The 25,589-nt window shown below is 34.9% G+C and overlaps 4 protein-coding genes and 1 long non-coding RNA gene across 7 annotated transcripts; 1 reads left to right on the plus strand and 4 right to left on the minus strand.

Moving 5' to 3' along the window:
• Positions 1-218: 218 nt before the first annotated feature.
• LOC106438056 (eukaryotic translation initiation factor 3 subunit F) lies at positions 219-2,172 on the minus strand. The gene is made up of 6 exons (XM_013879103.3): positions 1,839-2,172; positions 1,414-1,493; positions 1,093-1,322; positions 769-890; positions 567-680; positions 219-478 (listed from the first exon to the last, which is right to left on the minus strand). Exons 1-6 carry the CDS (start codon positions 2,082-2,084, stop codon positions 389-391), a joined length of 882 nt encoding a protein of 293 aa, XP_013734557.2. The 5' UTR covers positions 2,085-2,172; the 3' UTR covers positions 219-388.
• A 661-nt stretch (positions 2,173-2,833) lies between these two features.
• LOC106438055 (nematode resistance protein-like HSPRO2) lies at positions 2,834-4,292 on the minus strand. The gene has a single exon (XM_013879102.3). The coding sequence runs from the start codon at positions 4,204-4,206 to the stop codon at positions 2,932-2,934; it is 1,275 nt and encodes a 424-aa protein (XP_013734556.2). The 5' UTR covers positions 4,207-4,292; the 3' UTR covers positions 2,834-2,931.
• Positions 4,293-10,260: 5,968 nt separating this feature from the next.
• On the minus strand, positions 10,261-12,241 carry LOC106438054 (60S acidic ribosomal protein P0-1-like). Its single transcript, XM_013879101.3, has 4 exons — positions 11,779-12,241; positions 11,622-11,690; positions 10,620-11,111; positions 10,261-10,547 (listed from the first exon to the last, which is right to left on the minus strand). The coding sequence occupies exons 1-4, from the start codon at positions 12,034-12,036 to the stop codon at positions 10,407-10,409; spliced, it is 960 nt and encodes a 319-aa protein (XP_013734555.2). The 5' UTR covers positions 12,037-12,241; the 3' UTR covers positions 10,261-10,406.
• A 2,855-nt stretch (positions 12,242-15,096) lies between these two features.
• LOC106351792 lies at positions 15,097-21,486 on the minus strand. 2 transcript variants are annotated; one of them, XR_007338092.1, is made up of 10 exons: positions 20,572-21,486; positions 20,297-20,379; positions 19,959-20,142; positions 19,699-19,868; positions 19,516-19,607; positions 19,309-19,433; positions 18,780-18,899; positions 16,251-18,708; positions 16,088-16,160; positions 15,097-16,009 (listed from the first exon to the last, which is right to left on the minus strand). It is a non-coding gene; the product is annotated as an uncharacterized LOC106351792 (long non-coding RNA). The 2 variants fall into 2 exon arrangements; XR_007338091.1 differs by having other exon boundaries at positions 16,088-18,708.
• Positions 21,487-23,086: 1,600 nt separating this feature from the next.
• LOC106438053 (auxin transporter-like protein 1) lies at positions 23,087-25,529 on the plus strand. Of its 2 annotated transcripts, none has more exons than XM_013879099.3 (7): positions 23,087-23,269; positions 23,363-23,527; positions 23,613-23,798; positions 23,916-24,028; positions 24,120-24,401; positions 24,478-24,685; positions 24,896-25,529. In XM_013879099.3, exons 2-7 carry the CDS (start codon positions 23,402-23,404, stop codon positions 25,343-25,345), a joined length of 1,365 nt encoding a protein of 454 aa, XP_013734553.1. In that variant the 5' UTR covers positions 23,087-23,269; positions 23,363-23,401; the 3' UTR covers positions 25,346-25,529. The 2 variants fall into 2 exon arrangements, with proteins under 2 accessions (XP_013734553.1, XP_013734554.1); XM_013879100.3 differs by having other exon boundaries at positions 23,135-23,269; positions 23,372-23,527.
• The last annotated feature ends 60 nt before the right edge of the window (positions 25,530-25,589 follow it).

Below are 25,589 nucleotides of genomic sequence, written 5' to 3' on the forward strand. Positions count from 1 at the left end.
TTTATCGAATAAAAAAAGATAAAATATTAATTGTATATCGTTTTAGCATTGTTATGTTTTGTTTTAAAGTTCTGAACAATAAGGTACAGTTGAAAAACTTCTATGAAACAATTCTCAGGATAATAGCAAGGTACAGTTAAAGAGAATTACCACCACAACATACACATGATCACAATCAAACTTGTCATAATCAATAACTTCTTGTTGATGAAGAACTCTATTAAAACTTCGTTTTAACTCATGAAAAAGAAATTGTTTGTTTCTAAATTGCAATTTAGGAAAGCTACAACAAGAGACCGAATCTTATACAAACCTTGTCAAAAACAATGATATCAAAAGCAACATTTCACATTTCCAGCAAAACCTTGCTTATCAAAACAAAAGCTTATTACAGCATCTGAGCAGCTGTGTTTAGCTTCTCCGCTAGACTCAGCTGTGTCCTTGTTATGCTTGATAGGTACAACAGAAGCAACTGATCCTGCAACAACAAACACAATACACACATCCATTAGTTATAATAAAATGTTTTGTTTAGGCTTTGAAAGTTTTGCGAATCTTCTTTTTACCTGGAGACTATCATTCACGAGGTTATCGAAGACTTGTGGGGGTAACTTGGGAAGGGATGCTACTGCCTCTGCAATAAATCGTCCTATGTTGTTGTCTGGAGATGTCTTACCTTCCTGAGAAATTTCATTAAAACTATGAATCAATAACGATCTATGGTGGATAGACTTGTCTATTTTTTGTTTAAGGGTATAATAAGCTCACCACAACACTGTCAACATATTTGTAGACATCGTTGATAAGAGTCAACAGCCTCTCCATTGTCAGCTCCATTCCTTCCATGTCATTTGGAAGTTTGTCAACAGCTGTTGCCTTCAGGACATCATCTGCAGAATCAAAACGATGTTTTCTTAATCAATGGTTCAGTGAGGACACAAAGCTAAGATCCTCGATTCAGTTCACTCATTCACAAATCAGAACTCTAGATATTGTATCAAGCAGAAACTCATAACAAGGACAATACAAATATGGAACTGGTTGCTATTACATTTCGATATATGAGAGATTAAAATAAGATAGGAAACTCACATCCGACTCTCTCAGCCTCAACCATACGGAGATCAACAGGAATCTCTTGAAACTGAGCAGCAAGTTGTCGATCACCAAGTGAAAGGTTAGAAGAGACGTAAGCTTTGATGGTACCTTCACCATTTGTGAAACCAGTGTCCACGGTTAGGTGAATAGGGTTGGTGGCTTCTCTAGCAAAGAAGTCATGAATCAGTGCACTACCACCATTGACCCCAGCACCAGTAGAATACCTACAACACATCAATAAAAGTAGTTCCATCAACTACTCCAATTAGAACTAATCATCACTAAACTGATCATGTGAGTGAAACTGAGAAGTACCAGCCAACGATTACTTCCTTCGGATTCACCTTAAGGTGTGAAGCTAACATGTTGTGGTGGTAATCAATATCCACAGCAACCTGCATCCATGTTCAACCATTAACCTCAAATCGCATGACTACGAGTACGACCAAGGCTTAATCAAACAGCTAAGCACGTGGCACTTGTTTAATCGTCTACAACACATTCTCACAAGAATGTAACTCATGTCTGTCTCATTCGTTTACACTTCTCCTACAGACAAACAAATTCTCACAAGAACAGAACTCATGTCTGTTCATTCGTTTACACTTCTCATACAGACAACACACTCTCACAAGAACATAACTCTGCTCTCTTCAGACAGCAAACAGATCTAGATTAATAAAGTTGAGGAACACAGTACGTAAGGGAAGACAGAGCGAATTGTAAGAAGGATTCAGAACCTGATCGGAAGATTCATTGTGAGGGACGGCGTAAGAGTTGCGGATATCGACGGTTCCGTCAGGTAAGATGGATCCGAGGAGAGTGCCGATGACTCGTTCAGCTGAGTCGGGTCGTCTCACGAAGCAGTCGCAGACGTTGAAGATAACGAGAGGGTGGATTCGCGCTGTGAGCACTTGGGTGGTTGTGGACGCCGTCGATGAAGGAGCAATGAATTGCAAGACGGTGTGCTCGTTTGTTGCCGCCATGGTTGAGATTGAGAGGATCGAGAACGGCGACAGGCGCGAGTCTGGAGGATTCTAGGGCTTCCGATGCGAGCGGTAGAGTAGAGGGGAAGATGGAAGAAGCAGCTGAGATAGATTAGCCACTAATGGGCCTAGAAGTAGGCCCATTATTTGTTTTATTGGACTATTACGAAAACAAAGAAAAAACTCAACATGATGTAAAACTGAAATTAAATTCAAATCTATTTTAAATGAGTAGAAAGTTTTAGGCCTCAAGATCCATACATCTTATAACGACCCAAACTATATTAAATTTTCTTTTAAAAACCAGATTCCACTCAAAGTGATTTGAATTTGGTACTCTTACTAATGATCTAAGAATTTTAGTCATTAGACCAATTTTTTTGTTCAAATTCAATATATAAATTGATCAATATTGTGAAAGGCTTCTAATTATGAGGCTATTAGTTGCATGAGTAGTGATCTTTCTAAACAAATATAAGTTGAAAAATTTATTACTCGTTCGATACAAGTCAAGTATCAAATATATACGTAAAAAAACAAGTACTCACCTTGATCCTTATCGATAATGGTGGCCTAAATGACTAGTTTAGTTTAATTTTTTGTTTTATTACACCGCACCTAATTGACTAGTTTTGTTTAGCCATCATCGGCTTTTGTTCCATTAGGGTGCCATAATACAATGATAGTGAATTGTAATTTGTTGACGATTATTCATCATAGACTAGTCGTTGATAGAAGACCACACACCATATAAAATGAATTGTATTCAAATGTTCCAAAATTTTCAGCAACTTACAATGTCTAATCACACAATATTAATTTATATATAAAACAACAACCGTTACTTTCATCCCAAGTGACTCCAGAACTCTCCCAGAAACGTCTTCGCCGCGTCAAGACTCGGGAAATAAGTCGGCTCCATAAATATCTGACTCAGCGAGTCACACGACTCTTGACTCGTCTCCGCGCTTCCCATCACCACCGCCACCAACTGCTTATACGCAAAGAAGAACCTCTTCGCCGCCGCCTCCACGGCCTGCATCCCTTGAAGCAGATGAACCTTATCACAGTCTCCCTTCGTCGCGTACAATCTCATCACCGCCTCCTGCAGCCTCGGACCCCCCGTGGGATCCACCTCAACACCCAGCACCGCCGGCACCTTCTCCCTCAGATCCTTCGTCATCTTCATCATCTCCACTAGTCCTCTAGACCGAAAACAAAACGCATCGTTTTGACCGTTGGATTTGATCTGTAACTGTTGCTTCAGCTTCAGAAAATCCTCAGGATCCATCAGGACGTGGACATCTTCGATCTCCGCCATGAGCTTCCAGATCCTCTCCACCAAGTACACATCGCTCGCCGCTTCTCCAAACCTCCCTTCCTCGATCCTCGTGTTGATACGTCTCAAGAGGTTTCCGGAAGCGTGGATCCACGACTCGAGGATCTGGTGGAGGACGTAGAGAGTCTGATTCTCTTCGTTATCGATGTGATCCGCGTACGGATTGTCCTTGAGGCTGTAAACTTCGTTAGGCTTGCAAACGGCGTCGTATCGGAGATTCGGTTTGTTAGAGACGTTTTGTTCTCCGAGTCCTAGCGTGTACTTGCACCGACGCATCTCGTTATCGATCGTGCACAAGATCTTCCTCCCTAACGCTTCCGATTTGCGCCACGTGGCTAGGTGAGGTAGCAAGCTGAGCGAGCTCCGTTTATCGCCGAGTGGAGCTGATCGTTCGTCTTCTTCTTCATCCTCTACTTCGCAGATCACTGCTATGAGCTGGATCTGATTCGTGACGAGAGAATCTAACCGTCGGTTCCATTCGCGGTGGTTTGTGTACGGTCTTGCATCGGAGCAAACGGATGAGACTAATCTGAAAGTTATCTCTAAGGCTTGGAGAGCCGGTTTGAGAATCGGCTCATCGTTCCACTGAGGAAACTCACGAGACGACCAGAGCTTTTTCAGCTCAGGGAGGCGGAGGTAAAGCTCGTAGGCGGAGCAAGCTGCGGGAGCGGAGCAGGAGATGGGAGAGGATACGGGGACCTTGAACGGAGACGGAATAGTGACGTGGAGCTTGGAAGAAAGCTCCGATGACAGCATCTTCCTCTTCCAATCCATATCAACCATTTTTGTATAATCTCTCTGCGCTATTTTCGAAACTTTTTGGTTTTCTTTTTTTCTTCTTTTTTTTATAATTCGAATTGAATTGTTATGAGTAGAGAAGGAGACGAGGAGGAGGGTATATATAGAGAGAGAAGTGGATAGAGCATGATAGGGAAGGGCGAAAGGCGTGTGGAATGGAATACCGACGTTACTATTTCGAAAGTCAAGCGACGCGGTCTATTTTTTTTTCTTGAATTATTTGAATATTTTTAATCTATTTTCAGAAAAAAATGGGACTGTGTATTGGATTAATTTCAGGATAATCTTTTTCTTTTTTTGGGGTTCAAGATGATAGGATACACTTTAATCTCTACTATATTTATGAATAAGATAATCGTTTTATTGCTTTTGTATTGTTTCCTATCAAGGTTAAATAAATGCTTGTTGGATGATAACAAAAAAATGCTTGTTGATTAAATGAATTAACGTTCATTTATACAAATTTGCTAAGTAGCTAGTTATCCTCTCAAAATTTTAAAAGCAGCTATGTAAATAATCTGTGGTGTTGTTTTTTTCTAATCAAGTCTCATTTTATGTTATCTGTAGTTATTTATTTATACTGTACCGTTAATGGCTGTTATCTATTTGGCAGATGTTATCGGCAATAATTTTTCGATTGTGTATTCTGTAGAGTTTTTCTCCGTCTTATTGTTTGGTTTAGACATAATATATCAACCTTGATATATTTGATTTTAAATGAAGTCCCGAATATGATTTGTATTTGGATCATTTATAGAAAGATAATGTTTTAACCTATTTGGTTATGAGACACCAGATAAATGAGTCATTACATCTGAACATTCTGCCATTACATTTTATATTTATAAAATGATTCGGGAAAAAAATATTTTTTGGAATATATGACTTTTTAACATGTTACATACATAATATACATATATTCATCAATATATAAGATTTTAAATAGTTATTATTGCTATATAATATACGGTTAGATCGACATGAATATAAAATTCCTGCAGATGCATAATTTTGAAAGTCAATAATGCGTTATGGGTTGTGACTTATCAGCAGAACCCACTAAAATTCATAGTTATATTCTTCCTCGATAAAACCACGATTGTAGGTATTACAAGTTGTATTGTATATTTTTGTTCAAAACAAAATAAACATTAAAAATTATAGTTTTGGTATGTATGGTTATAGATCTACAATTACAAATTTCAAGCAAACATGCACATGGTCTTTGGATTATATTACCAGTCTAATTAAAACTATATACCAGTTAAAAGAATTAGCTATATATGTTTAGATAGAAATATAGTTAAATGGTGCACAGCTTTTTCATATTCTATTTCATATAACATTAAAATGTTCATTGAACTGAACATAAATCACGCATGTGTCACGACGGATACAAAGTATACCTAATACAACAAGTTCAAATCAATGGTATCCTATTTGTACTAATCTAAAACAAATATGATATCAAACACGAAAACAACACAAAACCATATGAAACCCTTCGTTTCGTAGAGACGGAATTGGAAAGAAAGTAGATTATACATTCATAAAGGAAACCAGAACAGTTTTGGTGTATTGTTTATTCGAAACTTGAACATCAAAAGATTTGAGAAAACTCCTTTGCTTTTTTCAGTTTCTCAAAACATGTTTCTCTACATAAGTTTAAAGACTACTATTTCAAAGCTAAAAACTGGTTATACTTGTAGGTGAATATTTAGTGTTTTTTTGTTTTATTAAAATAGATGCTAAATAGCGTTTGTGAGATGCGTGTATCCTTAACAAACATTATATTTTTTCCATGTTTTCCATTCTCATATCGGATGATTAACAATTTAAAACGCAAAGAAATTTTATAATCAAATACATAGTCTGCTAATGATAAAACAAAATTCATATAAAACGTGAATATTTTAGTGTGGATAAGTATTATGGATGCAAGATAAACAAAACAGAAGAAAGTCACATGGACAGAAGAAGTAGGAGGGATATAGATGCGAAACTTATCCAAAATAAAGTGATGAAGATTGGAGTTTGGTCTTAATTTCCTTTATAATAGTTACTACTAGGAAGCTGTCGTTTCCTTTGACTTGGGCTTTCTCTTTTCTTCGACCTTTTATTGAATAAGACTACTAGTGCTTGAGATCTAACCTTAAATAGTTAAGTACATGTACCCTATTTTATTACCATAACCTAACCTTAGTGGATGTGTATGTTAATCGCTAAACCAAAGAATGGTGAATTTGATTGATATAGTAAGTACACAATACTTGCATTTCAAAATTCACATTCTATTTTTTTGTCAACTGGGAAGAGTTTAAGTCAAGCCTTAATTTTTCCTAAACATAAAACTAGACGGCACTAATACCCGATGAGATGACATAAAACATCATTTCTAATGAAAATTCAAACTAGGAACATAATGAATCTAAGTTTTTGCGCTAAACGTACATTTAATATTCACATTTTATTTGATATACTAGTCACTACACTATTACATTAAAAACTAAAAGAAAATACTACAAGTATGCCAAAGAGTTTTAGATTGTCTTATATTCTATCTTTCCTTGAATGCTTCCTTGTTCTTCCTTCACGTTGAATTCAAATAACTAAATAAGTCATCTTTCGTGGGGAAAATAAAATTATTGCACAGTACATATACATAATAATATATCTCATCTACGTCTTCAGTCATGGATAGTCCCAAAGATCATATGAAACAAGCAACCACCGGTCCATACAAATTATACAATACATAAACATTTTATATCCGGTCAATGAATGTTCTTTCACTTATGTTATTTTCTCCAGTTACATTTAACATCTCTAACTTTAAAAAAATGTTTATAAAGCGTCTTATAGGATTTGGACTTCGTATCATGTTTGAAACCTTTCTATTTTTGATTAGAGTAGAGATAATTATCTCTAGTCTCTATTCAGCAAAGGTACGTCGGTGGCGTGATGGCGCGTTTTTGAACAGAACAAGATTAGCACTTAGTTGAGAAAAAGTTGTATTTTGTCATCTTTCCATTTCCAGTCGCGAAGGAGTCTTCGCTGCATCTTTCGATAAGAGTTCTTCCTATTCCTGGAGTGTTCGCTGATTTCAAAAGTCCCCAGTGGCTTCCTTTTGCTACTTAGAAGCAATATAATGAAATTGAAGTTTTGGTTCAATCGGATGAAGATGCGGTTGTGTTGGAGGGTTTAGACCAAGTGTTTTGGTTCTTATTAGTGTGGTCGGTGTTGTGGATGTTGTGTTCAGGGGCGAAGCTAGGTGGAAGAGTAAGGGTGTGCATCTCCTATTATTTTGATTTCGCAAAATTTTACATTGGATATTAAGGTTCATATAGCCTATTTTGTTAAAGTGCATCCTCATCTTCCAAAGAACCTGAATTCGATGCCCTCGTCCATTATTATATTTATTAATTATTTTAACTTGTATTATTGTATGCATCTATGAAAAAAAAGTCTGGGTTCGTGTGTTCTGGCTCTTCGTCTTGGACGGGAGGGTTTAGGTGAGTTTTTGTTTTGGATTATACGCCTTATTGCTTGCTCTCTTGGCTGGTGGTGTAGCATAGCAAACCATCCGGTTGATTTAGACTCAGGACTATGTTATCTTTGGTCGGGTGTTGCCTTGTTTGGATTGTAATTTTTCTTTGATGAGTTTTGTTTCCGTAGATTTTAACGTGTTTTGTTGCCTTAAGTATTTTATCTTATATCATATTTGGTATTTAATATAATTCAGTCGATGGAGAAAAAAAAAGTAAAAGTAAATTAATATGTCGACAAAAAAAGGCAAAATGTAAATTTGTCATTCGATTCCTAATAAAAATAAAACGAAGGGACGAGGATAGAATAGAACTATGCTTTACGCTTTGTTAAAACAAAACTTTAGGAGAGTTGAACTTTCGGTCCATTTATCTCGGTTAATAAAAATAAAAAATATGATAAGACATTGATAAGAGTCTAAGTCGGGGACTGGCTTCCATCCGTTTTGACGACCAGTCAGGTGGTCTAACGCGTAAGGAAACAATACGTGGGATTCGTCATGTGTATCACCAACTTGGTCCAACTCTATCGGTTTAACTGCCACGTGGTCGGAGCGGAGAAAGTTAACGGTTCCAGAACAAGTATCCATGTGGCGAAAGCCAGCTGGAACACTGATTGGCTTTCACGTTTATCTACGCCGCTGATTAATCCAATTAGATGGGACCCTCACCAACTTACCTTTGTGTTTAGTTTTTTTTTCCTAATTCTCCACATAATCATTTTTGATGTTGTATTATTGGATATTTTTAATTAGGAGTTAGAGTATATACTTACATTGTACACTCTTATATTAATTGCATCGTGGAGACAACAATGGATTTGGTTTGGTTATATAACCTTGTTTGTGGATTAACTCATGATTATTGTTTATAAAATAAATCATACCTAGTCTGTGGACAAACTCATACTTATTGTTTATAAAACTTAAATCATGAAATGAAAAGAGTTGGTGGATAGTCTACACAAAGGTTGAGCTAAAAAAAGAGGTTTCCTATGAATGAAGCATGTCTCCGGCCGCTTAATCCGACCATTATCCATTCTTCTCTATCTTACTTTATTATTCTTTTTAATCAAGTAACATTATTAACAATTAATTGCTTTGATTTAATTGGGCATATCTGAAAATAGTTATATGCTTGTAGTAGGTAGATATCCACCACCAAACCAAGAATTACAGTCTTAGTTTTAGTCGAGCCTCCTCTAAACATCAAATGCTCTACGTTCTTATATTATTTAGAACTATTTTTGAAGGCAAAACTATTTAATAATATAAGACGAACGATATTTTTGAACAGACATATTTTAGCATCTATATTTTAACAGACAACGATATCCGAACAATCAATATTTTATATCAGAATTGGTTTTTAGCACCATGGATAATGAAGTTTTAGTTATTAGTATTTAACTTGGAATAGATGGCATGATTCGGATAAAATTTGGTATGGGAGCACATTACGCTGCCTAAAATGCTCAATAAATGCCGGAGAGGAGAAGGCATCTCCTACTATACCATTTACTTGCATGTGGATGAGATCTCACACAAATAGATAAACATACATATTCTTTGATGTTCGTCCAAAAAAAAAAAACATATTCTTTGATGTGACATCTTAAATTTTTATATTTTTCCCAACCTCTTTTATATCTTCTTTTTTTTTTGAAAAAACCTCTTTTATATCTTCTTACAGTACATATCTGCATTAACTGCATTGCTTTGGACTTAGGCCCCCATCCAGGCATACACCAGTCCATGTGATCTCTTCTCCATCATAGTTTGTGAAAACAATCTCGTAATGAACAACTATATACTATGACGATTGATGATGTGACAGTTTCATGTAAAAACTAGTACCAATTCGATGTACATCCGTTATGGAACATGGAAACATATTCTCATTTTCCTCGTATATGTCGGCCTCTCTTTTTGACTTTTACTTGACAAAAAACTTGGAAATTGGAATAATACGTAATAATATAATAACACTGATGTCATCACAAAACGCTATAGCGGATTCTTATCCACAAAAAGCCTTCACTTCATTTTCTTCTTCTAAAAATATATAGTACGTTAATTTAGCACCACCGCATTAATCGTGTCTTTTTCTTCTAGAAATTATTCTGGTAGTTATAAGTGGCACGACATGTTCCTCTTTTAAATCCGCAATTCCCATGCTTATGTTTCCTCCTCTCATGGGAGTGGCGTAGCATGATTCTAATCCATTTTTTCATAAACTTTTGTTTCCTTCGCAAGTTATCAACAAAATCATGCCTATCAATCAATTAAAAAAAAGGCATGCTTATCTCCATTAGTTCTATGAAGGATAAGGAAAACATAATGACCCAAAGAACGAGATTTCTCTATTTTGCTGATATGTATTTCAGATCAGCATGATGCAAGCTAGACACCAAAAGTATATAGTAATAAGGAAACGGTAGTAACTATAGAATAATGCCCAATGGTCATAGAAAAATATCTTCACGGAGATAAAATTAAAACCAAAACGTTGATTTAGATAAATAACCAAAATATCCATAAGAATGCACCAACAAAATTCTGAAACTGAAAATAAAAAGTGTTGAACTTTAATTGATAATCATAAAGATAAACTGGTGCAAAACATAAGACGGCATATATTTTAGCCGAACAGATCGAAACCCATGTCCCCATCAGACTCCTCCGCAGCTTCTTCCACCACAGCAGCCGCCACAGGAGCTCCACCAGATTCTCCGGAAACAGGTGCAACCGCAGCAGCAGCAACTGCAAACTTGCTTGGATCCTGAACCAATTATAAACAGTTAATAAAATATTTCATGACTAATCAAATATTCAAAAGAAGAAAGCTATTAACCTTGAGGAACTCCTTCACATTCTCAGCCTGAGGGAAAGAATACTCAGTCGCCAAGGCAACAGCGAGAACATTCTTGTACGCATTGATGAACATGTGAGGCGCAGCTGCAATGGTTGGATAAGAGATGGCAAGAGAAAATGCGGTCACCAGCGAGACGCCAGCTGCAAACTTTTCAACAAGGTCGTCTTCAGTGAGGTTAAGCACCTCGGGGTCAAACACTGAGCCGTTGTCGTAGACCGACTCCACGACGAGACCGTAAGAGAACGGCCTGATTCCGAGTTTGGCTAGAAGCGCAGCCTCGGATGAACCGACCTTGTCGCCTTTCTTGATGAGCTCCACAGGGGTAATGATCTCAACGGTACCTTTGTTGATCTTGGTTGGAATGTTGAGCACTTGGAAGAAAGAGGTCTGCGATGGGTCGAGGCCAGTGTTGCCTGGTTGCACAACCACATCGATTGGAGCAACTAAGCCAACACGAGCTGGAGCTCCAACCTGTTTAACAAACAGAACATGAGAGTTCTCATCAATAAACTAGAATGCTCTCTAATTCAAATATTTAACTTGATAAATTCCAAAAAAAGAACAAAATGGCTACAGATGTAGGAACAAGAAACTCAGTGAACCTACGTGACTACAATCACAGGAGCTTAAAATCACAGGAGAAATTAGTTACAGAACACAAAGAATGTCGTGTAATAATGCAGTGCAACGACTAAGAAACAACATGGTTACACAATGTCAATGAAGTTCGAACAACAATCGTGAATGTGGCATTAGACTATTCCATATTAAAACCAAAATGCAAACTTTCAATTTCCAAACTAATATTCTAAAAGCAATAGGTTACAGAACACAAAGACTGTCGTGTTATGAAGTGACAAGATTCATCAACAACATAAAATGAAACTATTAATCTAAGAGTAATACGTTACAGAACACAAGGACTGTAATCTAAAGTAAGCAACAACATTATTACATAATGTCAAAGAAGCTCGGACAAACCTTGTACTTAGCAACCTCCTCGCTGACTTCCTTCAAGTCACCCTTGGTGAAGATAAGCCCAACATTACCCTATCACACACATCAAACAACAAACTTAATCAAGCTCTATACAAAATCAAGATCACAACTTTCACTCATAAAATCAACAGTAACGAACCTGAAGAAGAGGCATAAGATTAAGAAACCCATCATTTCCAGTTTTCTGAGCATGAAGCTTAACAGACCTCTTCATCATCGTGTTCTTCCCCATGAGAACAACGGAGTCTCCACGTAACCCTTTCCTGATGTTCTGAAGCTGAGTGGACCCGACGTTATCCGCCGCGACGATGAGGATCTGAGGGAACTCATTCAGAAGCTGGCAAAGCTTCGAGTCGTAAACGATCTTCTTCTCCGCCTTCGTTGCTTTCACCGCCATTGATACTTGGATTGAGAGAGGATGGTAAAGATAAAGTGAGGGCCTAGACGAAGCTCGAGCTCGTACAAGGCGGACAGCGAATTGGCGCCGTCGCTTTAACCTCCGCAAGTGTTTTTGTGAGTTAGAGGAGAAAAGAGAAACCCTAAAAAAAGCTGCGAAAGACTATGGAGGAGGTTGAAGGAGAAGGTTTTAGGGTTTATATAGTTACCGGAGGATGGTTAGAGTTCTCTGCGATGACCTAGATCTAACGGTTTAGATTTGTTGGGTCTGTACTGTAGTGACGCATTAGTTGGGCTTGCGATGTGGGCTTAGTGGGCTTTTAGCCCACTACATCATTAAATGTGTCAAACTTCTCTTTAGCCCAGTAAACATTGACGATACCTCCAAAAATATGTCATGAATCATGATGACATTTGATCTCCGTAAGGAACAGATCCGAATTCGCATCTTGAATATTCAAGTACCTAACTAAGTCTAAATGTATAGGACTCGATGAGTTTAGATCCGAAAAGAATCAACCCGAAAACTTATACCTTTTTATAATTTTTTTTCTTTTTCTTTTCTCATTAGCTCATAAACTATACAACTCTTAACGATTCTGGACGCCAATTGTCAATGTATGTCAAACTTATTTACATATTGTATGAGTACTTATATACAAATAATATTATCTTCGGTGATTTTGTTCTTGTATAGGTTCTGAAAATGGTTCACTGTTGGTTTGTCTTTAGAGTATCCAAATAGGAGGATGCTCGCTTTAGAAAAGCATATCATGATGATATGTGCAGGGCACTATTTGAACCATGATTGCTAATGTTATGGTGTATTCAAATTTTTTACATTAAAATGTTGACAAAAATAACATCAAAAATATCATGAAATCTGGAATTTGTAACATAAGAACATCATTATCTTTTTCATAATGCTTTCTAAATGTTCTAGCCACCTTAATTTATTGACCACTAGAACTACTCACCGCGCTACGCGCGGTTTATACATTTTGAATTTGTTAATTTTTATATTTATTATTATATAAGTTGTTTTGTTTAAATTTGTATATTTTATTAATTTTTGTGAGCAATATAATTTTCATTAATTTGTGCTTTAATTTTTTAGTGAATTTGAAATATATATTTTTTTAAAATTTATATTGTATTACATATAATTAATATTATCACTTTTTATTCGTGAAACCAATTAATGGATAACATGACTAACACATTAAATAGAGAAATTAGTTCGATATTATTATTTTTTCTTTTTAGTTGTTACTTATTAGTTTCCGTTGACTTATAGATGGTATGCCGTTATATTTTGTTTTATTTTTTCAATTCTCATTTAATTATTCTTAATTTTTTAATAGTTTTAAGATATGTCACATATGGTTAGCTAATACACATTTTAATTTAATATATGTTGGGATTAATGCAGTTACATATATGATTTTCATTTTTTCGTTTTAATTTTTTTTAATTTTGTGAAAATATATATTTTTATTATTAAATTTGCATTTATGTTGTATATTTTTCTATTGTATTTATAATTAGGTGTAAGTATACACCTACCTTTATTTTTGCCTTTCAATTTTAAAGGTTTATTCCTTATATGGTGTATATTTTGCCATTTATATTTTATTCTCTCTTTTCATTTCAGTTATCGTTATAGAATAAACATTTATTTTAAAATAAGTATATTTTTTAAGTTTTATTAATAAATATTCAATTTATATGATATATGATTTTTAAATTTCTGTTTTCCTATTAGTTGAAATGTTGTTAGGTATATATGTAATGATGTATTTATTTTAAAAATATACAAAATTAAATATTTTCTTAATCTGTATGCACAATTCTGAAACGATAATTAAACTGTAACTGAGGAAATACGTTTTAATTATATCCAGGTTTAGTTATTGTATTCTTCACTTTTTCATTTATTTTTTTCTCTTGGGGTTTCCTTCTTTTATATATTATAAAATTATGTTTTTACTTTCTTTTAAACCAAAACTGTAGTTTTAAAACAATAAATAATATAATAACAGTTGTGAGTTCTTAAATTGATGAACTTTAATTTTTCTTTATTGTGTTTCATGTTAAAGAAATTTACTTTTTTGCAATTCTTTTTTTTTCATACTTAATGTTAATTATACATTTCTACACTACCTTTTTTCTTAGTCAAACAAATTTCTACACTTTTTTCAATATATGAGAAATATAATATTATAATAGCATTTAAAATATTTTTATCCAAAACATTGATATATGCTCAAATAAAAATAATAATTTTACTTTTTTTAATCCAAAATCTTTAATCTTCATAAACGCCAAAAATAAACTGTGTTTAAGATAATAATTTTTAATAATCCATAATACATAAAATTGAAAATAAATATATAATAGTAGTTTAGTAATAAATTTTAAGTTATTTTTAGCTAACATGTCAATATTTATTTTATTACAATTTTCAATAGATTAATTGCACATGTGTTGTATATTACATGTCAATATACGAAAAGAAGCCAATCAAAAACCATGTTAATATACGGAAAGAATATCTTTTGGGACCTATTACAATGTTATACTATAATGAACAGATGTAATCACGTAACATAAAAGTAACCAAAAATAAGTAGAAACTTATATCTATTTATATGAGATAATTTCTATAGCATGACCGATCATCATAGTTAGATCAAGAAAAAGTCCCTTTAAATATTTAGGCTATGTTTATATTTACGGAAACTCAAACATGTTATATAGAAATGCGTGAGTGTGTATGTGCTATAGAAAATATATACATGAGGTATGAAGCTCCTGTTTCAGATTATGTTGAAGTAAAAATAAAATGATATTTAAATTTTGAAATTTTCATTTCTAATAAGAAGTTGTATAGTTATGAGAAATTGTACTGTTCAAAATTTAAGTGACATATAACTAAAAATAAACAAAAATATAAGTTATAAAATTTCTAGCTAAATTCCAAGTTAATTTCTTATTTTTATTAGGATATTTGTAATCATTAAATATGTATTTTCACATGAATAAATTGAATCCAATGTTGCCAAAATACTATTATTTTCTAAAACCCGTTTATGAGAGCATATTACAAATGAACAATAAAACACAACCAAATATATAAAAAGTTAGAAACTTTGTGAGAACCATCACCCATAACTTGATATATCATATAAACTAAACCATTACTCTCCAAATGAAGCAAAGCTTCTTCGCTGGAGAAATATTCCACATTGCTACTTACACTCCATGAAGTAGATCGTGGACCTTTGAGTACATCATACACATGTGACGGGTCTCCTCCACCACCACTGCTTTGTGATGCAATCCTTGAATTTTCCTTCAGCTTAATCTTCTTTAACATATACTGACTCGCTTCTCTGCGTCAACCTTGGTCAACCTCTGTTTCAGATAGTTACTTGTGCATGCCTCCTCAAACTTGTCCATTTTCGTAGTACAATCCTCAGAACCTCTCAGCCTCCCGTTATGCTTTGCTAGCTTTAAGCTGTAACATGTCTGCCTCTAGCTAACTTCAGCGTCGCAATTCTCTCTAGCTCGTCTATATTGTTTCTTCTTACGCCTTTCTTTTTTCAGTACTGGTACTTCTTTGTCTTTGTCTTTGTCTTCGAGCTCTCTATCGTGAAGTCTTGAGAGCCAGGTGTAAGTTCCTGAACATCCATATCGTTTCCTCAGACACTGTTTCTCACATGCAACTATTCGCAGCGTCTAACTTGATCTCTTCAGAAACATGGTAAGAAAAATGTTAGACTAAACAGACAAAGTAATATTCAGATCCGATTCTGTAAACGTGATAACCACGTAGACCGTGCCATTTTCTCCGTGGCGATCGTTACCCTTGCGGTCGAAAAACACTTTTGTCTGTTTTGTTTAAAATTCTCATATCCTCGTACTTCAAGTCCAGTGTTCCCGTGATGAAATCTCTTACACCTTCCGCTCATCTGAATACAATATGTGTGAAAGGGAAAATATTCAAAAACTCAGAAAGAAGGAAGGATCTCATGTGTAATCACACTCACCAGAGAAATTCAGAGCACCTCCACTATATACAGACTCACCCTTAGCCTTTGGTTCATTCTCTGAAACATAACACTGAAATAAACTATAATTAACGCGGCAGAGGGTTTCTTGTGCTTCTTTCACCCAACAACATAGAGAAAGTGTTAGCAAAGAAGAACTCACTTAGAACTTGTGCTTCTTTCTCTCAAAGTGATATCTGGATAGGCCATTTCCGTTCTGGACGCTCATTGCCAATGGAAGAACCAAATCCTCTATATATTGTTCTCTTCGTCCCTGCGCATGGACATCTCTTTCTTTTCTTTTTTTTTGAAGAACACGACGCGATCGTTGTTGTCGGAGGGCACATCGGAGCAGACAACAGCCATGCCGTTATGTTTCTTCGAAGAGGAATCACCGGAGACACCGGATTGGCCAATAGGTTTCATCGCTGCGGTGGAGGGGTTCATCTCTGAGGCGGAGGATTTCATCGACGCGGCAGAGGGTTCCATCGATGCGGTGGAGGAATCCAACAGAGAGGCAGAGGGTTTCATCGATGCGGCGGAGGGTTTCACCGGTGCGGCGGAGGAGACAGCGTCAGGTTTCTTGGAGAGAAGATCGCCGGATACGGAGTTTTTGCTGTTGGAATTCATCGGTTGAGAGGATAGTATTGTGAATAATCAATCTGGAGGAATGATCGGGGTTATAAAAGAAATCAGAGAGAGGGATGCAAAAGGAACCCATTAATGGAGGTTAATGAGGATTTGATGGAGGGTTGATTGAACAGACGTAAACCGATAAACGGAAGGAAGTGGGAAGGACGGAAGGGATGAGATCGTAGGAGATCAGATTGTTGTCTGCGCAAGAGAAGCTAGGGTTCGTCGAGACATCTAGAGGAGGTCCTCTCCGTTTTGGCTAAGGTAATAGGCTTACGGGCCAACACCATAACAAAAAAAAAACACTCCGTAGCCCAATTAAACCTGACGTGGAAGAAATATGTGATGCCATTGGTTGATTATTTTTTCTGACGTGGAGGGCCTCTCCATTGAGGATATTTGGCTTTTAGTATTGTACTAGATCGTCTTTCCGCGCTACGCGCGGATAATTGCTCTATACAATTTCAGTTAAATATGTTGTGTGAATATAAGATATTGTAGAACCATTTTCAATTTAAGAACTCATTTTGAATTATAATGGTAGCATAAAAAAGCACCTTAAATGAAGATTCTAAGCTTGGAATTCTCAAAATACACATATGTTATATGTATATATTATATTAATATTTAATTGTAGAATTATTAATTTTACAGAAAATACAAATCAAATGATCAGAAAAAAATATTTTGAGTTACATTTTTTGTAAAGTTAAGAACTTATAATTAAATATTAATATATTTATACACATATATGTATTTTGGGAAATCTAAGTCTAGAATTCCTATTGGAGATACTCTAAGATAGATGAAATATTTTGTTTGTATACATGCCTGAATAAAAAATAAAAATTATTGCAAACATGTGTATAAAAGATTTCTTTTCCAATAACACACTTATAAATATCATTCTAAGTTCACGTCATCAATTTGAAATTAATCTCTGAATTTTGTTTTTAAGACTGAAACCATTTTGAATATGTTTGGTTTTGCCGTATTGATTTTAGTAAAACAAAAAAAAAATGTAAAATTAATTATAAGCACAATTTTCTAAAATATTTTTTAAGTTTTTTTCACCAACAGAGTTCCAAAGAGAAAATGTTCAAAATAGATTTAATTAAGGAGGCAAAAGATCGTTTTACCTTTTTCCCTCCCTTGCTCTATAGATATATAAATATAAATAATTATTTAAGTAAATAATAAAAATTAAAAATAATTTTTATAGTTCTTAAATTATATGTTATCTAATTTTAATATTTATAAATTTCAAATTTTCTTTTTGAAAGGTGAAATGATTTTTTAAAATTTTTGATTTATAATTCTAAATATTTATCAATTTATTTAAAAAATTAATCTCATCTCCAAAATTCAACCCTCAAATTTAGACTCTAAATTTATATTAGTTAACGCTAGCAGTATAAATATCTATTTACTCTTTAATAAAATAGATAACATGATGACTTTTAATCGTGTTATTCATTGGAAACTCTTTTGGTGAAAAGATAAGATCAATCCTAAAAAAAATTATATTATAATATTATATTTTATTAGCATAAATTTTAATTTATTTTAGTTATATTTCTTTAATTTTATCATTCAATGGTCATAAAAGGTATAGTTCAGAATATAGTTTTTATGTATTTCAAATTTAAAACCCAACTTATAAAGAATGAAAACATAACACATGCTTAGGAAGGAGAGTACCTCAACTTCACAAGTTATTTATAAAAATATGCAAGAACAGAGAGTTCAAAAATAGTTTGGATAAAGATGTGCTAGACTCTCTATGACAGAAATGAATTAATCCAGGAGCATGTGCTCTCTTCATCGATTGCGTCTGGTTGGCTTTCTGCTACTACAAATGGTGGCAGAACTGCGGGAAAAACAACCCTCGTTACAATTATGGTCTGTCTCTTAAGGTTGGAGCTCGAGACTTCCACCAGACACTGTGGAGTTGGCATCTCATGGTTAGCACCGATGTCCCTATTAGCCTGCAATATCAAACATGATTAAGTCAGTTTAGATTGTTTGGGAGGTGAAATATAAGATGAGTATGAGTAACCTCGAAGTAATTGTCAATAAGCTCTAACGCCTGCCTCCATGTTAGCTCAGGACCAGTATTACCAAAGAGCACAAAGTTGCCTTAACGACATTGTTGTAGACAGATATCTCAGCACGGTACCTGTTACAAAGAGAAAGCATACATGAACGCACACGTGAACAACATGCTAAGCGAAAGTGTAAGGTGGGGGTTTTGTAATGTACATTTTAACTCCAGAAAAAACAATCAACTCACCATCTATTCCGATATAATCAAAACACGATAACAATGTCATAGATTTAAATCTCAAGAAGACCATTGTAGCTTGTCTAACTCACCATGAGTATTAAAAACTAACTGAATCGAAACTAAGAGGTTTCTGTTAATCTTATCTATTTATGCTTTGGACGTAGTTGAACAAAAACGGACAATTAAAAATACTTCATACTGTTTTGATAAATATAATGGAAATTAATCAAGATGTTCTTGAAAACTGATTCGTGATTTGATTAATCAAGATGTTATTGATTAAGACATGGAAACGTTTTACCTCCAATACGTTTAGTGTTAACTGCTGTTACTAATACAACAGCAAGAGTGGCGAGACTTTCATTGAACCTGTTGTGGGACTCATGAGAAGCCTGGTCCCAAAGGTAGACGTTATTCATAGGTCACCTGAAATTGCCAATTATAATTGTGAGACATTTAATGACATATGCATGTTGGCTGGTGCTAGTATGTAATCGTATATACTCACTGTTTTGGCTGTAGGTGGGAGTGCTGCCTCCGTTCAAGACCGGTTGTTTGCTGAGAGACTGTCAATTGATGACCTTCATGGGCCGATGATATCTGCAACACATGTTAAAGAATTTAGTTGTATACAAATCAGGACAATATACAAATCAGGACAACACATGTTAACACAGGAAAGCCAACTTACCATACAAATCACCCCTCAAACTCTTGGAATGAGCGGAACCTGAACATGTTTCTATCGATCACAACTGGGTTGTACTGAAGCTCCGAGAGGACAATATTCTGAGTGAAACAGATGGTGAGTTTGTGATCAGTAACACAATAGATGTCTTTTCTTTTTGTTGCGAAGAATCCCTGAATAAATGGCATGTGCTCAGTTTTATTAGTGAGATGAACTGAATAAGAGAATAAATCGTTGTAGATCCATGTTCATTAGTCAATTACCTTGTCTACTTTGACATTGGCGGCTACAATACCACGAAAGGTGCTACCTGGATCAGCTATTACAGCTAGCCGGTAGGCCTCACCACAAGGATTTGTGCTTCATGACTGCACATGTCGGGTTTTCAGAATCTGATACGCAGTTCCACGCGGAGTCAACACCAAGATAATTGTTGTTTGACATTTCCTGCTCACCAGAAATTTTTTTTTTAAGTAATATATGGCTGAAAAATGAGGATAAAGATTATAAACAGTAGTTGAGAACTAAGACCATTTGGCAATCAAAACCAAAAAGTAAAATTACTATACCCTTACAACTACAGTGGCAAAACGATTATTACCTTCCTCTGGAGCTGAAGCGATGTGATGCAATACCCTAGCACTCGCTTCAGTAAGCTCTCCTCAACATAAAATGCAGATCATCCTGTATGGAGCTGAATCAGATGGTTTCCATACAAAATAAAATTTAAACAACTCTATTGTTGATTTCTCTATTATTGATTTCAGTTGAATTAAAAGGAGATCACCCCATTGGAAGTAAGTTTCTAAATATTTGCTAAGCTTTAAACTAACATAAACACAAAACTAAAACATAAATAATCAGATAACAACAAACCTTTTTAAAGCCTTTCTCTCTTTGTCTCTCTTACAACCTTTGCACTTTGATCTCAGCTTGGTTACCATAACTCTGGATCTTTATCTGCATCCCAATAAAATACCAACAACAACAAAAAAAGCAAAATAATGTAACTGTATTCGACAACAAAACCTAAACCTTACCATAGAGATTGCTTCAAACTGTTTGCATGAATGGAACCAGAACCAGTTGAACTCAATCGCTAAACTTTGTTCTTGAAGAACGGCTAGACCTTGAAAGTGTCAAAAAATTTTGAGATAAGAGGTTAAAGAGGCTGAGAACCACGCTTCAGAAATTTTTATACCGGCTTACACGATTCTGAGCTATGCACCTTGTAGCACATATTCATGGTGAGGTGTAGTATAGGTTAGATGATAAAAAAAAAAATTATGAAATTCAGGGATTTAGAATATCAAGCCATACCTCTTCGCCATAAATAACAGATCAAGCCCTAAGAGGATCTTTCTTTTTGCAGATTCAAAGCTGTAGATGGAGCCAAGCAACCCCTTTTTTCTTATCCATGGAACTGGTGGCCGATTCAATTGGAGCTTTAGTGGTGATTTCGCTGGATTCTTAGACATGGATGCGCTGGTTGATATTGCCGAAGCTTTGGTGCTAGATTTATACAAAGCTTTGGATCTGGAAATCTGTCTGTTTCTCATCCATGGAAGCTACCAGAGGAGATTTGGATTCGGGGAGAGATGAAGAGTATGGATGAGTTGAAGCTTTTAATAGTTTGATGGTGGTGGACTATTACACAATCGACGTCTCCGACTCTTGGGTTTTGGCGTTTGGCTTTTTTTTTTTATCAAGACGTTTGACTTTAGATTGAAACAAAACTCGAAATTACTTCTTCTTCTTTTAGTGGGACCCACTTAATTGCTGAGGTGGACATTTGAAAGCTTCCTATTGGCTAATTTTATAGTCTGATGTGGACACCCTGAACGTTGATCTTATTCAACTTTTAGTATAGGATAGATTGCATGTTAAAATCATCTCTAGTTAACTCTTTTTGTTTTTTGTTTTTAGAGTATCTTAAATGTTTAATACCACCTCCGATTCATAAATATAGATTTAAGAGTGTTTTTACCTATTAAGAAATCACAATAAATCACTATAATAAATATATATTTTATAATTTTTCAATAATATTTAACAAATAATAGTTCAATAATTTCATTTTTTTTTTAAGTTTGTGATTTTTTAGGAAATAATTTTTTTTTTTCTAAAACATTTATTTTAACGGAATGGAAGAAATGATAAATTTTATTTTGACTGCTTTTTAACGAGAGAAACTGATACTATAAAACTTCGTTAAACACATGATGACAATGAGCCACTGACATATTTAGCCAAGTCTGTAGTCTCTAGTTAAGCTACATAATCTAATTTTTCTCAAGTTCATCTAGTAGCACCCGCATCAATGTTTTTTTTTCTATGGGTCTCTTAATTAAAATATTAATAAAGAAAAAAAAGACAAAAGTGTTGTTTCAAAAAAAAAGGAGCGAAAAGATTTTTCTTCAAAAGAGTTTCAACATATTTCGAGAATTTCTCTGACACGATCACTTTTTCATTGCTATATTTTTTCCAAAACGTTAAAATTTAATTGTATAAATAAATTTTTGAAAAAATATCCATATATTAGTGTTGAGAGATTCTCAACTAATGATGCTTTATCCCCTGGTGGCAACTGATTAAGATGGAAGTCGTGTCATAAGGTGCCTGCGTAGTAAAATGAAAACAAAAGGAAAATAATCTCTGGTCATTGTGGTCATACTAAGATGGTTAGGTATCCAAATTAGAAAATTTGAATTTGATACATAATAAATTAGAATTTCATACTTTCCATATTTTTACAAAAAAAAAGAACAATAAAGATTCATTACTTAGATGTGTTTACTGCTATAAAAATCAGTTTGTTTATTCAAGCAGTTTTGAATAAATAATTGATACTAACATTTTGATAGAATGATTTTATTGTAATGATTTGCTCACATAAATAATTAGAATGCGCTCCTACAGCTATGAGTCTATGACGCATGAAATAATTTTGACACTTTTAATCGAGCATTTCTTGAAATGCCAGCCACTAGTGGATTGGATGTAATAATGACAATACAAAAAGTGCAGGTATGAAAGAGAGAAAAGGTTACTCCATATAAGACACATTGGCCTCTAAATGTTGTTTCTTTTAAGCGTAAAAAGTAATTATAATTACGGCATATTCCAAGAAAATTACATACTCTTATTTCAAACAAATTTAAACAGGAAAGTGGTGCCACAAACGTTGACTATAATCTAATTCTTAGATTTATTACAAAGGAAATAAAATGTTTAAAGATCAAGAAATCATAGACTTGTGGGAATATTAGATACGATAAGTATAATCAACATAACAGGAAGGTGTTTATTCCATGATTTTGACCAAAATAATCAATTTTCTTATTTCCAAACTTTTTATTTGACTATGGGACCAACTTGAGAAAAAACAAGCACCGAGCCAAACAGAAAAGCAGATAAATATCGAGTTATATACGACTTCTTGTCGTAAATGCTTCGCTAGTTTCGGTCAAAACAGAGACAAAGAAGTAAAGAGAATCAAATAGAAAAGACAAAGGAGAGTTAGGGATATAAACACAGAAGAAGACAGAATTTTCTGTCATTTCCTTGTCTTAAGGTTCAAAAAATGTTTCTTTTAATTCCTCAATGTTTTATCCAAACTTTTTCTTTTATAAATGTAGTTTACATCTTTACCACTTGATTTGTATAGTTTTTGCAGGCGGAAGAAGTGGAGAAGAAGATTTTGAAGATGTCGATTAAGGAAACAGAAGAAGGAATAATGGAAGATGAGACTGAACAGAGAGGAAGCATGAAGAGCTTTCTATGGCATGGTGGTTCTGTTTATGATGCTTGGTTTAGCTGTGCATCAAACCAGGTTTTGTATCAATCAATTTTCACACACTAAACCAATTACATGTGTCTTATATTTAAGGATTGAAATAATTCTAATTTGTTGGCAGGTGGCTCAAGTTCTATTGACACTACCTTATTCATTTTCACAAATGGGGATGGCATCAGGTGTAATTCTGCAGATTTTCTATGGTTTTATGGGAAGCTGGACAGCTTATCTCATCAGTGTTCTCTACGTTGAGTATAGAAGCCGAAAAGAGAAACAAAATGTTAACTTCAACAACCATGTCATTCAGGTCACACTATCAAAACTCTCTTATAGATTCAGTATATCCACCGTAATTATATCTTTAGTCTATACTTGACCTAGTTAATAATAATATATATATATATCGTTAAAACACTACTGGCAGTGGTTCGAAGTGTTAGATGGTCTGCTTGGTCCATATTGGAAAGCTATAGGATTAACATTCAACTGCACATTTCTCCTCTTTGGTTCTGTAATCCAACTCATCGCTTGTGCAAGGTATCTCACAATTTATTTGTTATTTTAATAAAACTGCATCTTGTTTAATTTTGTGTGTGTGTTTTAATCGTGTTGAAACAATAATGAACAGTAACATATATTATATAAACGACAAGCTGGACAAGAGGACATGGACTTACATATTCGGAGCGTGTTGTGCAACCACAGTGTTTATTCCATCGTTTCACAACTACAGGATATGGTCCTTTCTAGGTCTTGGCATGACCACTTACACCGCTTGGTACCTTACCATTGCGGCTCTAGTCCACGGTCAGGTCGAAGGAGTGACTCATTCCGCTCCAACCAAGCCCGTTCTGTATTTCACAGGAGCCACTAATATATTGTACACTTTTGGTGGCCACGCTGTTACAGTGTGAGTACATGTTTCCATGTCTTGACTGTTTGTTTACGTTTTATTTGTTTTTACGTTGATAATTTGAATTTTGTAGGGAGATAATGCATGCAATGTGGAGGCCTAGAAAGTTCAAGTACATATACCTGATGGCTACACTTTATGTCTTCACCTTAACCATACCATCAGCTGCTTCCGTCTACTGGGCCTTTGGAGATGAGCTTCTCACACATGCTAATGCCTTCTCCCTCTTTCCTAACTCACCGTGGCGCGATTCTGCAGTTATCCTCATGCTGATCCACCAGGTAGGTTTGGACATTTTAAGTTTAGTAACTGTTTTTTACTATAATGATTACGAAGTTCTGGACTCGTAAACCATACTCATACAAGGTGATTTAAACCTATGATCCTTTAAATTTTTTAACCTAAAAGTTTTACTCATTAGGTCAACTCCTTGTTGACAATGTGATAAGTTATAATGTTTGGTATGTAATATAATAATTGATATAATGCAGTTTATAACGTTCGGGTTCGCATGCACACCGCTATATTTCGTGTGGGAGAAAGTAATCGGAATGCACGACACAAATAGCATTTTGTTACGAGCCATCACAAGGTTACCAGTGGTGATTCCAATATGGTTCTTAGCCATAATATTTCCTTTCTTCGGTCCAATTAACTCAGCTGTTGGTGCACTCCTAGTCACATTCACCGTCTACATCATCCCATCACTCGCTCACATCTTCACTTACCGCTCTGCTTCTTCCCGTGAAAACGCGACCGAGAAGCCACCCGCGGTGATTGGTGGTTGGAGAGGTGCGTTTGTGGTGAACGTGGTGGTGGTAGTTTGGGTGTTTGTGGTTGGTTTTGGTTTAGGAGGATGGGCGAGTATGACTAATTTCATTAAACAAGTTGATACTTTTGGCCTCTTTGCAAAGTGTTATCAGTGTCCTCCTCGTCACTGATGTTTGATCAGCCGATTTGAACGGGCAAGGGAGTGCTTATGAGCCAATACACAAATTGCTGAACTTCTTAATGAACATTTGAAGTGTTATAATTGTTCTTGTTAGTTTGAAAACGTTTTACTCATTATTTCATGTTTCTAAGTTGTAACCTTTTCACATATATAAAATTATATCATGTTTGGTACTCGAGCTTAGTGGTTCCATTTGATAAACCAGAAACAAAAACTACTCCAAATGCGGAAAG

This window comes from Brassica napus, chromosome A3, assembly GCF_020379485.1.
Source record: "Brassica napus cultivar Da-Ae chromosome A3, Da-Ae, whole genome shotgun sequence".
Classification (NCBI taxonomy): Eukaryota; Viridiplantae; Streptophyta; class Magnoliopsida; order Brassicales; family Brassicaceae; genus Brassica; species Brassica napus.